The following is a 16,059-nucleotide window of genomic DNA, read 5'->3' as shown; positions in this document are numbered from 1 at the left end:
TTATGAGCAGAGGGCTGGGAGACATGGAGAGAGAATTGGGACGCATGGAGAGAGAATTGGGACACATGGAGAGAGGGCTGGGACACATGGAGAGAGGGCTGGGACATGAGGAGAGAGGGTTGGGACACAGAGAGAGAGAGATGGGACACAGGGAGGGAGGGTTGGCACACGTGAACAGGGGCAGAACACACAGATAGGGGCTCAGGACATGCAGAGAGAGGCTCAGGAGGACAGGACAATGGTCAGGTCACACACCAAGAGGCTCAGGACACATGGCCAGGGCATCAGGACACACGGCCAGGGGTTAGGACACACAGACAGGGGCGCAGGACATGAGAACCTTTCCCCTTTTTCCCATTCTCCCACAAAGGGACAACTTGTGGGGGCACAGCAGGAGCTGCCTGCCCACACCCTTGGATTTCTCAGCTCCCCTTGGCCTGAGGAGCTCAGAGGAGCCCAGGAATGTGGGCAGGGGCTGGGGCTGGGAGGAGCCCAGCTGGGGCTCACTCACCCACGCAGTAGCGCCCGTTGGGAGCCAGGACAAAGCCGGGTTTGCAGATGCACTTGAAGCTCCCGTCCTCGTTGATGCACATCCCGTTGAGGCACATGTTGGTGGTGGCACACTCGTCGTGGTCTGGGGACACAGACAGCACCCCGCAGCTGCAGCAAGACCCTCCACGTCCCAACCCCCCCTGTGCCCCATCCCATGGCCAAACTGTGGGTGCAGAGTCTCAAAGCAGAGAGGGAGGGGGAACCTCCAAGAACATCAGCTGCAAGCCCAGGGTCACCTCTCCTGGTCAGAGCTCCAGCCCCAGCCCTACTGATCCCTGCACCCCAAACCCCACAGGAGCACAACACCCTCACGGAAACACCTCCCCAGCCCTCTCCTAGGGGGATAGCCCAGGGAGGAGGTGGTCCCAGCCCAGCCCTGAGCTGCTGGAGGCCGCGGGAGCCTCACCCACGCAGTTCTTGCCGTCGGGGGTGATCTCAAAGCCGGCGTTGCAGATGCACTGGAAGCTGCCGTCGGTGTTGACGCAGCGCCCGTTCCTGCACATCACCCCGTTCATGATGCACTCGTCAATGTCTGCAGGGAAAGCACCAGAAAGTGGCAGCAGGGAGAGAAAGGAGCAGCCCCAGCTCAATATTCCCCTGTGAGGAACTCAGGCAGGTGCCCTCAGACACGGGAATTCTTCCTCAAAAATCCCACTTGGGAAATCTGAACCCTTTCACCTTTCCAGGCAGTGGGAGCCTTTGGAAGCCACTTTGTCAGGAGGGGAGAAAATGAAAGTTTCAAAGCTTGGGCACTGCCATGGGAATCTGCCTTTGCTCGTTGTTCCCATGGTGGAACAGTCCCTTCCCACCCCTCCTTTTTGGCAGTCCCTCACCTGCAGCAGCCTCTTGGCAGAACAGCCTTGCTGGAAACCCTGCATCCACACCAGCACGGCCCAGAACCCCCCCTTTTGTCAGATGAAGTTCTCCCAACAGAATTCTGTTCTCGGGGAGGACTCTGCAGGTCCCTTGGCTGCCAGCAGAAAATTTTAAGGAAAGCCAAGGCATAGAAAACTTTTCCTGGAGACATCCCATCCCTGCTGGGGACCCCTCACTGCATTTCACCCCACCACCCTTTTCTGGTGCCAGGGGCTCTGCTGAGCCCTCTGCCACCCCCCAAAAAGGGGGGACAGCCCTTACCAATGCAGGCCTGCTTGGTGGGGGTGCTCTGGAAGCCCTCGTGGCACTTGCAGTGGTAGGAGCCCGGGGTGTTGACGCAGTCGCCGTGGACGCAGGGGCTGCTCGAGCACTCGTCCACATCTGCGAGGGGGAAAACCCCAGCAGTGAGGGACCCCGAGGCACAGCAGAGCCCAGGAGCAGCAGGAGCAGCCTGGAGGAGCCCTGGCAGCTTTGGGAGCAGCCCCTCTCACCGATGCACTCCCCACGGACGTCCTGCTTGTAGCCCATGTTGCACTCGCAGCGGTAGCTGGACGGGGTGGGGATGCAGCGCCCGTTCAGGCACAGGTTGGTGAAGTGTTTGCAGATGTCGATGGTCTGGTTCAGCGTGGCTGTTCCTGGGGGGCACACAGAGGCTCGGGGAGCCCTTGGGCAAAGCACTGGGAGGGCTTGGGGAGCCCTGGGATGTCCCCAGGACTCGGGATGGGGTGGCAGTTCCTGGGGGATGGACACAGGGAGGGCTGGGGAGCCCTGGGATGTCCCCGGGTGGCAGTTCCTGGGGGACACAGGAGGGCTGGGGAGCCCTGGGATGTCCCAGGATGGGGTGGCAGTTCCTGGGGGATGGACACAGGGAGGGTTGGGGAGCCCTGGGATGTCCCCGGCTGGGGTAGCAGTTCCTGGGGGATGGACAAAGGGAGGGTTGGGGAGCCCTGGGATGTCCCAGGATGGAGTGGCAGTTCCTGGGGGACACAGGGAGGGCTGGGGAGCCCTGGGATGTCCCAGGATGGGGTGGCAGTTCCTGGGGGACACAGGCAGGGCTGGGGAGCCCTGGGATGTCCCCGGGTGGCAGTTCCTGGGGGATGGACACAGGGAGGGCTGGGGAGCCCTGGGATGTCCCAGGAGCTCTGTGGAGGTGTCAGAGGGGTGCAAGGTGGGCAGGACGAGACTGAGGTGGTGATGGGCACTTGGTGCCATAGTCTGGCTGAGGTGTGAGGGCACAGGTTGGACTTGATGATCTTCCAACCTCATCATTTTGTGATTCTATGGGAAAGCTCCATTCCTGTTGGAGCTTTTGGGAACCTGTTTGGGAACCAGGGAGCCATTCCAGACCAGACCCAGCCTCGCTGGGCTCGGCATCAGCGCCACATCCCAGCTCTCCCCCAGCCAGGACAACCCGTGCGGTGTGCCAGGCTGGGAGGGCATTCCAGCCCTGGGGAAGCCGCCCTGGGGCTGGGCAGCCGGGACAAAGGCGGGACAAAGGCGGGACAAAGGCGGGACAAAGGCGGGAATTACCGATGCTGGAGCTCCCCGGGCCCATCCCGGGCAGCCCCGGGATCCCGCCCTGCCCGTTGGCCCCGTTGGGGCCGATACCCCCGGGCCCGTTGAGTCCCGGCCCGACCCCGTTGGGCCCGAATGCGGGAATTCCTGGGAAGTTCCCGGGAAAGCCTGGCATGACCGGGAGTCCCTCGATGCAGAGCCGGCGGTACTCGTCTGAAACAAGAGAGGGCTTGGGCAGCAGTGCCTGGGGCAAAGGATGGGAATGGGAAATGATGGGAATGGGGCAGAGGGACCAGGAGGGATTGGACACCCCTGATCCCACGGTGGGAATGGGGATGGGAAATGATGGGAATGGGGCAGAGGGACCAGGAGGGATTGGACACCCCTGATCCCACGGTGGGAATGGGAAATGATGGGAATGGGGCAGAGGGACCAGGAGGGATTGAACATCCCTGATCCCACAGTGGGGATGGGAAATGATGGGAATGGGGCAGAGGGATCAGGAGGGATTGGACACCCCTGATCCCACGGTGGGGAATGGGAAATGATGGGAATGGGGCAGAGGGACCAGGAGGGATTGGACACCCCTGATCCCACGGTGGGAATGGGGATGGGAAATGATGGGAATGGGGCAGAGGGATGAGGAGGGATTGGACACCCCTGATCCCACGGTGGGAATGGGGATGGGAAATGATGGGAATGGGGCAGAGGGACCAGGAGGGATTGGACACCCCTCACCCCATGGTAGAGGGTTTTTGGGACACCTGGCACCGAGGGGTCCCTCCAGGCAGGGAAGGGCACAGGGAAGCTCTGCCCTGCTCAGAGCTGAAGGAAGGGATGCACAGGGATGTGGCTCCATCCCTGGGCTCAGCAAGGCTCAGCTCACCAAGGTTCATCCCCTCCTGCCTGGTGCTGGGTTTGGGGGTGCAGGGTTTGGGGGTGCAGGGGTTGGATGCTGGGTTTGGGGGTGCAGGGTTTTGGGGGTGCAGGGGTTGGATGCTGGTTTTGGGGGTGCTGGGTTTGGATGCTGGTTTTGGGGGTGCAGGGTTTTGGGGGTGCAGGGGTTGGATGCTGGTTTTGGGGTGCCGGGTTTTGGGGTGACTCACCCGAGCCCCGCACGGGGCACACCTCGGGGGTCTGGCCGATGGCCCAGCAGCGCCCCGAGTCGCAGCAGCACTGCATCCTGCTGGCCTGGCCCGGAACGTCCCCGGCACAGCGACCGCCCAGCAGCGCCGAGAAACACGTGCCCAGGCGCTGGTCTGAGGGGACAGCGCGGGGACAGGGTGGGGACAGCGCGGGGACAGCACCGGGGAGAGCACCGGGGAGAGCACGGGGAGAGGAAAGGGACAGGGAGAGAGAGTGGGACAGGGATGAGGACAAGGAGAGGGACAGGAACAGAGTCAGGGATGAGGAGAGGGACAGGGATGGAGACAGGGATGGGGATGGGGACAGGAAGAAAAAAAGGGAGAAGGACAGGGAGAAGGACAGGAACGGGGACAGGGATGGGGACAAGGACAGGGATGGGGAGAGGGAGAAAGAAAGGGAAAAGGACAGGGAGAAGGACATGAACAGGGACAGGAAGAGGACACACAGTCACAATGTGCCACCACCGCCCTCTCAGGCAGCTCCTGAGGGCCCATTCCCATTGGAATTCCTCCCGGCCATCCCCTGTCTCAGTCTGGCCCCCCTGACCCCAACCCCGGCCCTCCTGGGGGGGTTTGTGGCTCCTGGCCAAGGCCCGGGGGACTGAGGGTCTCTCACATCCAGCAGGCTCCATCCACCTGGCACCGACCCCCCCAGGAAAACCTGGAATCTTCCCCTCCTCGTCTCCCACCTTGCTTTTTCTCAAGTCAGTTAATGAGGGGGAAAGTCTCCCGGGCTGTGGCTGCCACTTCCCGGGAGTGTAATTGGGATTAACAGCCCGGGGCTGTTTGATCTGTGGCCCGGGGGTGCATTCTGCTCCCAGCACAGCTCGGGGACCTGCAGGGGACACTGACCCCAGCTCCAACCAGCACAGGCACGGCCCCCAGCCCTGCTCAGAGCTGGGTTCAGAGGGAATTGCTCCTTTCGGGAAACCTCACCCACCAAAAGACACAAAGTCAGGCCTGGAGAGGGGAATTTGCAAGCAGGGATTGAATGCAAAGCTGGATCAGCCCCTAATCCTCAGGAAGGGGAGGAGGAGCCCTGGGGGTGTGTGGGTCCCAGGGCACCAGCTTGCACAAAACCTCAGAAAAGCAGAAAATGCTGCGGGAGAGAGGGGAGGGGAAATTCCAGCTGGGATTAGAGAGGGCTCAGAGGTGGGGACGGAGCCCAGGGGGCTCTGGGGGTGAGCAGGTCCAGCCAGGATGGCAGAGCAGGAGGGGGAGGTGGTCCTGCTCCTCCTCAGGGCACAGGAATGATTCCAGGCTGGATCTGGGGGTCTGGCAGGGCCTGCACCCATCCCATGGGGGGGTCCTGATGCCAGGAGAGATTGTCCAGCACAGCCAGTCCCACCAAACTGGGCTGGTGGGAGGTGTCCTGGAGGAGCTCTCAGCTCTCTCCCGACCCATTCCAGGATTCCAGAGCCCTCAGGTTTCCTTTTTCCTCTTGCTTGGACCAGAGTGGATCAGAAGAAGGGCTCTTCAGGCAGGCAAAGCCCTCAGTGGAACCTCCCCAGGCTGTCTGAGCCCAGGGCTGGGCCAGGCTCAGCAAGACCCAGAGCTGGAGGTGCTGAACCTGCTGCTGCTGCTGCCCGGGGAGAGGCACAAGCCAAACCCTCCAGAGCTCTGCTGCACTCCCAGGAAATAAAAAAAGAGCTCAAAAAAGGCCAGGGGAGGGGAGGGGAGGGGAGGGGAGGGGAGGGGAGGGGAGGGGAGGGGAGGGGAGGGGAGGGGAGGGGAGGGGAGGGGAGGGGAGGGAAGGGAAGGGAAGGGAAGGGAAGGGAAGGGAAGGGAAGGGAAGGGAAGGGAAGGGAAGGGAAGGGAAGGGAAGGGAAGGGAAGGGAAGGGAAGGGAAGGGAAGGGAAGGGAAGGGAAGGGAAGGGAAGGGAAGGGAAGGGAAGGGAAGGGAAGGGAAGGGAAGGGAAGGGAAGGGAAGGGAAGGGAAGGGAAGGGAAGGGAAGGGAAGGGAAGGGAAGGGAAGGGAAGGGAAGGGAAGGGAAGGGAAGGGAAGGGAAGGGAAGGGAAGGGAAGGGAAGGGAAGGGAAGGGAAGGGAAGGGAAGGGAAGGGAAGGGAAGGGAAGGGAAGGGAAGGGAAGGGAAGGGAAGGGAAGGGAAGGGAAGGGAAGGGAAGGGAAGGGAAGGGAAGGGAAGGGAAGGGAAGGGAAGGGAAGGGAAGGGAAGGGAAGGGAAGGGAAGGGAAGGGAAGGGAAGGGAAGGGAAGGGAAGGGAAGGGAAGGGAAGGGAAGGGAAGGGAAGGGAAGGGAAGGGAAGGGAAGGGAAGGGAAGGGAAGGGAAGGGAAGGGAAGGGAAGGGAAGGGAAGGGAAGGGAAGGGAAGGGAAGGGAAGGGAAGGGAAGGGAAGGGAAGGGAAGGGAAGGGAAGGGAAGGGAAGGGAAGGGAAGGGAAGGGAAGGGAAGGGAAGGGAAGGGAAGGGAAGGGAAGGGAAGGGAAGGGAAGGGAAGGGAAGGGAAGGGAAGGGAAGGGAAGGGAAGGGAAGGGAAGGGAAGGGAAGGGAGACCATGTGCACGTCTGGGAATGCACTGAAAGGCTGTTTTTTTTTCTTCATTTGGGAATTATCCTTTGAAGCTGCTCGGGAAGAGGAACCTTTGCAGCAAGGAAAGCCCAGAGAGCCCCCCAGCTGCTGGAGCAGCTCCTGGAGCTGCCTGCAGAGCAGGAATGGAGGAGGCTCTCCCGGGACTGCCTGTGTGCCCAGCAGGTGCTGGAATGGTCCCAGGAGGCTCCTCTGGGGTTTTCTCCTGGTGGGTTTTACTGCCCTGACAGAGCTCCTGGCACTGGGGGCAGCTCCAGCTCTGGGTGCTGCTGTGCAAACTTCTCCTTTTGAGATTCTCGAGTGCCATAAAAAGGGGTTTGCTTTGCTGAGAAGGGAGGGGAATGGACCAAGTGCTGGTGCCCTAAACACCTTCACAGTCACCTCCAGGGGGGCAGTGTCCCCTCTCCTGATGCTTTAAAAGTGCCCCCATTATTTATCCATTCCCACTTTCCCAACTGCTCCCTGGCTTTATCTGATGGGATGGGAGCCTGGAACCCCAAACTCTGCACACAACCCCCCTGGAAGTGGCAAGGTCGGGGTGCCAGGGCAGCCCCAGCCCAGCAGGAGCTGTGGGTTCTGCCAGAACAAACCCAGCCTGCCCCAAAAAGGAGCTCAGGGCAGGCTGCAGCACCCGAGCCAGCTCAGGTGCAGTCACAGTCCACTGCAGCCCCATCAGCTCCGCACTATTTTTAAATCTGGGCTTTCTAATTTTATTTATTTTCGTTTCTCGAAGCTCTTGGTTTCAAGGAAAGTGGGGAATGTCCCCATGACTCATCCCAGAGCTGTCACACCCCTCTGGGCTCATGGCAGGGCTGGGAAACAGCAGGAAAAAATTCCATTCCCATTAAAATCCATCAGTTTCCCAAACAAGAGGACTTGGGCTTTACTTTTTACTCACACTTCACAACATTTTTTTCCCTCCTGGAACTAAAACATTTAATTCTGCTCCAGGATCCGTGGCTAGAAAAGAATTTGGAGCTGAATTTTTAATTTTTTTTTTTTTTTTTTTTTTTGCTGAATTCATTTCCACAGAAAGCTGTGCCTGCACCACCAATCTCTGCCTGTGCTGGAAGAATTCCTCTTCCCAAATCCCCCCAGCCTCATCCTCCTGAAGGCAAATGGACTTTCAGACCAGGGGAAAAAAAAACCCCTGGGATTTATTTGCTGAGTGTGAGGAACCACAGAGCTGCTCCCCTGTCCCAGGAACTGGGGTTTGGTACCAATGGACCATCAGATATTTCCAGGAAAGGAGTTTTGATCTGTTAAAAATTCCAAAAAATTCCCTCCAGGCTCTGGAGGTTGGAGGCAGCAGAGCTCAGGCTGGGGAGAACTCTGGGCTGGGGCTGGTTTGGGGCTTTGGGAGGGGAACCCCTGGAGCCAGAGTGGGCCAGGGCTGAGGGGAGCAGCCCCAGGGAGCTGGGACTGGGAGCTGGGACTGGGAGCTGGGACTGGGATTGGGAGCTGGGATTGGGAGCTGGGGTTCCCACAGCAGCCTGGGAAGGGCTTTGGGACCAGAACTGGGGAGCTGGGGGGGGAAGGAGGGTGGGAATGGGGGAAGGAGGGCAGCAATGGGATGCTGTGGGGGGAAGAAAGCTCCCAGGGAATGTGGAAGAGGTCCCCTGGCAGCCCCACAGGGATGGGGGATCTGTCTGTGCATCTCTCCCTGGGATCCAGAGGGATCCAGAGAAGCAGCTCAGGGCTAAGGACTCTTTCCCAAAGGCTGATTCCAGGGGGGTGAAGCCGGCTGAGCCCCATGGAAGATCAGCCCAGTTATGAGCTTTGTGGGATTTATGAGCTGTGGAGGGAGCAGGAAGCAGCAAGAGGAGGTGTCAAAATTCCCTGATGGTTTCCCCCGGCTCCCCAGGCCCTGGAGCCCTTTCCCTGTCCCTCTGCAGAGCAGGGATGTGCAGCTGGGGGCTGTCCCTGTGTCCCCCTGTGCTCCGGGGAGGGTCCCAAGCTTTCCACAGCCCAAAACCACAGCCAGCCCAGCTGTACTGGGAGCACTGGTGGAAAACACCAGAACAGGAGGGGAGGGGGAGTGTCTGGGGCCCTGCTGCAAACTGGGAATAGCCAGATGGGATATTCTGTGAGAGGGGCACGGGGATCCTCCCTCACTGCCCCCTCCCAATCCCTCCCTCTCTGCCCCCACATTCCCAGCTCCAAGCCTTCCTCCCAATCCCTCCCTCTCTGCCCCCACATTCCCAGCCCCACACCCTCCTCCTCACACCCATCCCACCCCATTCCACCCCTGGGACCCCCCCAACACCCCAAATTCTGGGTGGGTGGCACAGACACCAAGCGAGCCCGGCCGCGCTCGGCACGGAGCAGCCTGGCAGAAGGAGGAGCATCCCCCACCTGTCCCAGCCCCGTGCCGGCTCTCCCGGCCCCGATCCCACCCCCAGTCCCTCATTCCCCCCTCACCGAGGCAGCGGGAGCCGTCGGGGCTGCTGATGAAGCCGCGGGGGCAGGAGCACACGTAGCTGCCCGCGGTGTTGGTGCAGTCGCCGCCGTCGCACACGCCGGGGATGGCCCCGCACTCATCCACGTCTGCAGGGCACAGAAAACCCCGCGGGGAGGGTGGGAAACTCCCCCTGCCCACCCAGACCCCCGCGGTTGGGTGATGGGGGGCAGGGGATGCGGGGGGCATTAAAACTCTGCCACTCGTGGAGTCTCTGCTTCGCTCCACAGCCTCTCCCCGGGGAAGTTTGGGGTGGAAATTCCTCCCAGAAACAGGGATTGGAGATTGGAAAGGGCTGCCAGGGAGGGTTGGAGTGCTGGTGCCTGGACCCCACCCAAATCCAGGGCACAGAGGATGGGAGCTGGGTTTGGGGGTCATTAAAACTCTGCCACTCGTGGAGTCTCTGCTTCGCTCCACAGCCTCTCCCCGGGGAAGTTTGGGGTGGAAATTCCTCCCAGAAACAGGGATTGGAGATTGGAAAGGGCTGCCAGGGAGGGTTGGATCCTGGTCCCTCAGGTGACCTTGGTCAGGGTCTGCAAGTCCAGCCCTTGGTGATGGGTTGGACTCGCAGACCCCCTGAGCCCCTCCCAGCCCAGGATGTTCCACAATTCCATTCTCTGCTTCTATTCCAGTCAAGAGGGGAACACAAATTCCTGCTTGGCTCTTTAGGACTCTCAAATTCTGCCCCTGGCCGCCCCCTGAGGGGTCCCCTGAGCCCCCCGGTGCTGCTCTGGCTCCTGGATGCTCAGAAGAGCCCTGAGAGCTCCGGGGCAGCAGAGCAGAGCACAGAAACACCTCCCCCACCTGGGCCCCTGCGGCCAAAAGGAGATTTGATCAGCCAGCCTTGCCCTGGGCTCCAACCCACGGGAAAAGAGCTGTAGGGAGGCAAAGTTGGAAAAAAAACCCAGCCCAGAACTGGGGGTGGCACTGGGGAGGATCCCGGACCTGGGGCTGCTGCCAGATCTGTGCCTCTGCCATCCCTGCCTCCCCCAGGGCGGCAGAGAGCCCCATTCCCATGGAAAACCAGGGAGCCAGGAGCTTCCATCAAACTGCAGCTCCTTTTTTCCTGAAACCCCTTGAAAATCCCGGCTCTGAGGAGCAGGAGCAGAGCCCATTCCTGCAGGACCCCACATCCTGTGCTTCAGGAACCTGATCCCTGGGCTTTGTTGTCCTTTCAGCCCCTCCCCAGCCCCTTTTCCTCCTCGGTTTTCCCTCTGGGAGTGTCCCGTGGTGGTTTGGAGCCGTTCAGTGGATGGGTTCATTAACACCCCTCTCATTAACACCCAGCTCCGGCAGGGAACCCTGCCAGCTCCCGCCTGGCTCCTTCCCGGCTTTTCCAACCTTCTGTTCAAAATTAAAGCAGGATCCTGTGCTCTGCTGCTCAGACAATGGCAGGATTCAAGGCAAACGTTGATTTTGGAGCCGGGCTGGGGTTGGAATTGGCCTGGTCCTTAAGGCTGGAAAAGCTGGAGAAGCCAAAGGCTGCAGAGCCTCTGGAAGAGCTGGAGCTGCAGAGCTCATCCCACACGGTGCCCCCAGGGCTGTGGGAGCCCCAACCTCTCCACGGGCTAAAATCCCAGGGTCTGATGGAGAAAACACCCCCAGGACTCGTGCCTTGGGACCAGCAGGGACTCACTGCCCTCCCCTCCCAGAAAGGAACCCCAGAGGGGGAAATGGAAGCTCCAAACCACCCAAATCCAGGGAAAAGAGCTCTGGCTGGAGCCAAACAATGAGCTCTGCAGAGGAGGAAATGGAAAGAAAGTGGCTGTGGGGTTCCATCCACCCGTGGAGAGCTTCCTCTGGTGCAGGAAGATCAGGAAATTCAGGATTCTGTGCCCTGGTGGCAAAGCCCGGCCTGGGGGGGCATAAGGAGCACCTCACATGCCATGGGGCGAGGAACAGAGGTGAGATTTGGAATCCCAGGATTTGTTCCCTCTGGCAGAACATCCTGGAGAGGCCAAAAATGGGCAAATCCTGGCTGAGCTTGCTGCACTCAGCTTGCCTGGAGCCTCCTGCTCCCTTTCCTGGTGTCTCTCCATGGATTTTTATTTTTTATTTTCCTCTCTTATCACCCTGGATGGATTCTGGATGCAGGACACATTCCTTTGGGAAGCATCCTGGACCAGGCACTGGCATTAATCACTGATAGCAGAGCTTGGCCTTTGTCCTGCAGCACAGGAAGGGCTGTTAAAAAGTGAAATTCTTGGCAGAGAAAGCCTGGAATTGTGGCAGGAAAAGCTTTGTCCAGCCAGTGATTCCCCCTTAACTCCACACCACGGAATTGTTCCCTTCGGTGTCATTTTTCCAGTTGCTTCCAGGATCATTTCAAAGTGCCCCAGGCCCCCCTTCCCTGTGATTTATGGCTCCAGGTCTCTGGAGCAGCAGGATGTGTCCCAGTTCAGCTTTGATGTTCCCTCTCTCCACTTTGCACCAGGAATTTTCTTGTGTCCTCAACAATTTTCCTCCCGCCGCCTTGAGAACTCAGCTGGATCCAAACCTGCCTTTCTCCCCGGCCTCTCATTCCCTTAAAACCTCAACAGATCCTGCTTTTTCCCTTTTTTCCACCATAACCCAGCCGTGAGATGGGTTCATTCATCCCTACCCTGGCAGTTCCTGCCCTCTTTGCTCATCTTTCTGCACACCATAAACACAATCCTCGGCGCTTCCCAAGCCCACCTCCTCTCCAGAGGTTTTTAGGGAGCAGCCTGAGCCTTCCCCTCCCTGAATCCAGCATTTCCCTGTTTCCCAGACTGCCCAGATCCCCCAGCAGTGCCAGGAACTCTCAGCACCCCTGGAGCTGCTGGGAATACAATGGACAACGGGACAAACACGAGCCACCCTCTGGAAGTGCCCCGTCCATCAGGGACGAGCCTGGAAAGGAGCAAGCCCGGACCTGGAGGAGCTTCAGCCCCAAATCCGGGCTGGATGTTCCCCTGAGAGGGAAAGGATTCCTCCTCCTGCTGGAGCTGAGAATCCAGCCAGGGAATATCCAGCTGCAGCTCGAGGAATATCTGCATTGGAAAAGGTCTTTATCCTGCCGAATTCCAGGTGTTGGGAGATAAGGCTGGGGTTAGGAGATGAGGAAGGCACCGCCCTTATCTCTGTTCCCAGCAGTTCACAGCCCATTATGGCACCGTTAATGAGGGGACATCGTTAATGAGGGGACAATCAGCGAGCTGGGCTCGGCTCCAGCACAATCCCAGCTGCTGCCTTCCCCCCGGGAATCCCCCAGCACCAAACTCCAGCTCTGGGGAAGCCCCCAGAGAGGTTCAATCGAGGTTTGACATTCCCTGGATGCCAGGCTTGGATGGGGAAGCTGAAAATGAGAGGGAAGCAGAGAATTCTCTCATTTCCCCACTGTAAAATGACCCCAAAACTGAGGGAGGGAACTCCTGCCCAGCTGGGATTGGGAGCCTGGAGCACACCTGGATCACAAATCCATCCTCTGGTGGTGCCCCTGGCTCAGGGAGGACCAAGGCAGAGATTTTGGCAGTTTCAGCAGGAATGTGCAGCTCAGGAATGCGATGCTCCATCCGCTGGACCAAACCCCGGATGGATCAAAGGGTGCAGGAAACTCGGAGATGTTCAGGGAACTCGGGGCCCAAACCCTCCACGTGTCCATGCAGTGGGAGGGGAACAGCTCCATTCCCCTCTCCACGGGGCTTTAGGGAATCCCAAAGGTGATTCCACTTTCCTGGGATCCTCCTCCCCTTCTGGTGGCCCCGTGGGGACCTGGAGGTGACACAGCTGGGACTCCCAGGTCCAGAGGGGAGCCTCCAGCCCTCGGTGGTGACACCAGGGATGGAGCAGCCCCTGGGAATGCTGGAGCTGTCCCCTTCTGTGGGCAGGACGGGGATGGGAGCAGCCTGTGCCCACGTGGGGCTGCTCTTCCAGGCTCTGGGGGGAGGGGGAGGCCCCTCACATCTGGAGGGCAGATCCAGACAACGGATTTGGTTTAATCTGGGGATGGAGGAGATTCCAGCTCGACTGGTTTCAGATGTGCTCTGCTCCCCAGCTGGTGTGGGAGAGGCAGGGAGGGGCAGGAGCAGCTTTCTGCTGCCCCTGCTCCCACCTTGGCCAGGCAAATTCCTGGAATATCACTGGATTCAGGGAGCTGCTCCTGCATCTGACACAAAAAAGGGACTGGTTTGGATTGTCCTGCTCTCAATCCTTGGATGTGGAGCTCTGCAGGAATCCTGTCAGGATTTTAGAGAAAGTCTGCTGGCGACCTGCCCAGGAAGATGCTCAGCCACAGATGTTTCCTGGGGATGGAGGAATGTCCATCCCCCAGCAGGGATTGACCTCTGGAGCTCCTGGCTCTCTTTGGGAAACATTTCCTGAGGGGCTGAACCCAGGGCACAGAATCCTGGAGTGGCCAGGGCTGGAGGGACCTGGGAGATCATCTCATCCCACCTCCTGCCATCCCAGTTCCAGGGGCTTCCAGAGGCAGCCAGAGCTCTCCCTGAGCCCCCAGCACCAGCCTGATTTCCCATTTCACAGTGATTAAATATTCCCAGCCCTAATGAAGAGCCTCCAAATTAAAAGTTGTTGAGTTTTCAAGGCTGGATCAGACTCAGAACCCGGCAGAGCTTTGGAGGCAGCCCCGAGCTGAGCCTGGCTAAAGCCTTCCAGAGGTCCCTCCAGTGCCACCAGTCTGTGTCCCCATTAAAATACCCTTAAAAAAACCCCTCTGTGAACAAACCAAACCATTTCCTTCTGGTCTGAGGCAAGATCAGGAGATCAGGCAAAGCCTATTCCTCCCTTCCTGCCCTCGGCCTGTGGGAAGCAGATCAAACCCCCTTTGGCAGGGCTGGCTGGGCAGGGGGATCCAGCCTGGCACGGGGGCTCTGTCCCACCTCCCCCTGGGGAAAAGCCAGGGCAGAAATGCTCCTGGGCCCTGGCAGGTGGAGCATCCCTTACCTTCACACCTGTGGCTGGTCTCGCTCTGCTTGTGCCCCGCAGGGCACTTGCACTCGTAGGAGCCCACGGTGTTGATGCAATTCCCACCTTGGCAGAGGCCAGGGATGGCCTGGCACTCATCCACGTCTGCAGGAGGAAGAGGAGGAGTGTGAGGGAACAGCAGCCATGGATCCCTGACTTCCCTGTGCTCTCAGGGGCTGGATCACATTCCAGAGGGAATTCCTCCCCGGACTGCAGCAGGGGATGGACAGGAGTGAATTCCTGCCTCAAGCCAGAGGGAGACCCAGAGACTCCAAGGTGTGGGGATGCTTCCCAAAGGATCTGTCCCTGGTTCTTTGGGAGGAGCAGCCTGTGGGACGGAGGAGCTCACCCGAGAACGTGAGCACGCCCTGAATCTCTGGGATGAAATGGTGCTGGGAGACCCCGGGGGACACTCCAGCTCCATGGAGATGCTCCCCGACACATGGGGGATCTGGAAAATTCCAGAGAGTTCTGTGCTTTGGGGCTCTGCTCTCTGTGCCCTCTGCTTTGGGCTCCTGTTCTGGGCTCTGCTCTCAGCACTTTGGGGCTCTTTTAGGCTCCCATTTTGGGCTCTACTCTCAGGATTTTGGGGCTCTTTTAGGCTCCCATTTTGGGCTCCACTCTCAGCACTTTGGGGCTCTTTTAGGGTCCTGTTTCAGAGGACTGTAATGCTCTCAGCATTCTCTATTTTCTCTGTTTTAGGCTCCTGTTCTGGGCTCTGCTCTCAGCATTTTGGGGCTGGTTTAGGGCCCCATTTTGGGCTCTGCTCTCAGCACTTTGGGGCTGGTTTAGGGCCCCATTTTGGGCTCTGCACTCAGCATTTTGGGGCTATTTTAGGCTCCCATTTTGGGCTCTGCTCTCAGTATTTTGGGGCTGGTTTAGGGCCCCATTTTGGGCTCTGCACTCAGTATTTTGGGGCTGGTTTAGGGCCCCATTTTGGGCTCTGCTCTCAGCACTTTGGGGCTGGTTTAGGGCCCCATTCTGGACTCTGCTCTCAGCACTTTGGGGCTGTTTCAATCTCCTGTTCCAGACTCTGCTCTCCCCACCCCGTGCCCATCCCTCTCATGTTCCCTGCCCACCCCGTGCCCATCCCTCTCATGTTCCCTGCCCACCCTGTGCCCATCCCTCTCACATTCCCTGCCCACCCCGTGCCCATCCCTCTCACGTTCCCTGCCCACCCTGTGCCCATCCCTCTCACATTCCCTGCCCATCCTGTGCCCATCCCTCTCACGTTCCCTGCCCACCCTGTGCCCATCCCTCTCACGTTCCCTGCCCATCCTGTGCCCATCCCTCTCACGTTCCCTGCCCCTCCCAGCCCTGCCCACCCCGTGCCCATCCCTCTCACGTTCCCTGCCCACCCTGTGCCCATCCCTCTCACGTTCCCTGCCCACCCTGTGCCCATCCCTCTCACGTTCCCTGCCCACCCCGTGCCCATCCCTCTCACGTTCCCTGCCCACCCTGTGCCCATCCCTCTCACATTCCCTGTCCACCCTGTGCCCATCCCTCTCACATTCCCTGCCCACCCTGTGCCCATCCCATGCCCATCCCTCTCACATTCCCTGCCCACCCTGTGCCCATCCCTCTCACGTTCCCTGCCCACCCCGTGCCCATCCCTCTCATTCCCTGCCCCTCCCAGCCCTGCCCATCCCATGCCCATCCCTCTCACGTTCCCTGCCCACCCCATGCCCATCCCTCTCACATTCCCTGCCCCTCCCAGCCCTGCCCACCCCGTGCCCATCCCTCTCATGTTCCCTGCCCACCCCGTGCCCATCCCTCTCACGTTCCCTGCCCACCCCGTGCCCATCCCTCTCACGTTCCCTGCCCACCCTGTGCCCATCCCTCTCACGTTCCCTGCCCATCCCATGCCCATCCCTCTCATTCCCTGCCCCACCCAGCCCTGCCCACCCTGTGCCCATCCCTCTCACGTTCCCTGCCCACCCCATGCCCATCCCTCTCACGTTTCCTGCCCATCCCGTGCCCATCCCTCTCACGTTCCCTGCCCACCCTGTGCCCATCCCTCTCACGTTC

The 16,059-nt window shown here is 59.8% G+C and overlaps 1 protein-coding gene across 11 annotated transcripts in view; it reads right to left on the bottom strand.

Moving 5' to 3' along the window:
• The window catches only part of LOC132339641 (fibrillin-2-like), a 92,887-nt gene that overhangs the window by 44,266 nt on the left and 32,562 nt on the right, over positions 1–16,059 (bottom strand). For 10 of the 11 annotated variants that reach the window (XR_009489697.1, XR_009489700.1, XR_009489703.1 and 7 more), the window contains exons 1-6: positions 4,050–4,188; positions 2,959–3,156; positions 1,920–2,063; positions 1,690–1,809; positions 959–1,084; positions 512–634 (exon numbers count right to left, since the gene is read on the bottom strand). Coding sequence is in view for 2 of the 11 variants with exons in the window: in XM_059870005.1 (XP_059725988.1) it covers positions 512–634; positions 959–1,084; positions 1,690–1,809; positions 1,920–2,063; positions 2,959–3,156; positions 4,050–4,125 (787 nt within the window). In the remaining 9 variants the exon portion in view is untranslated. Of the gene's footprint in view, positions 1–511; positions 635–958; positions 1,085–1,689; positions 1,810–1,919; positions 2,064–2,958; positions 3,157–4,049; positions 4,203–9,053; positions 9,180–14,010; positions 14,137–16,059 lie in introns of those variants that run through there. The other variant, XM_059870006.1, reaches the window with a different exon arrangement.

The sequence above is a fragment of the Haemorhous mexicanus genome, chromosome 29 (genome assembly GCF_027477595.1).
Source record: "Haemorhous mexicanus isolate bHaeMex1 chromosome 29, bHaeMex1.pri, whole genome shotgun sequence".
In the NCBI taxonomy this organism is placed as follows: domain Eukaryota; kingdom Metazoa; phylum Chordata; class Aves; order Passeriformes; family Fringillidae; genus Haemorhous; species Haemorhous mexicanus.
This window is presented reverse-complemented; position numbering and strand designations above follow the sequence as displayed.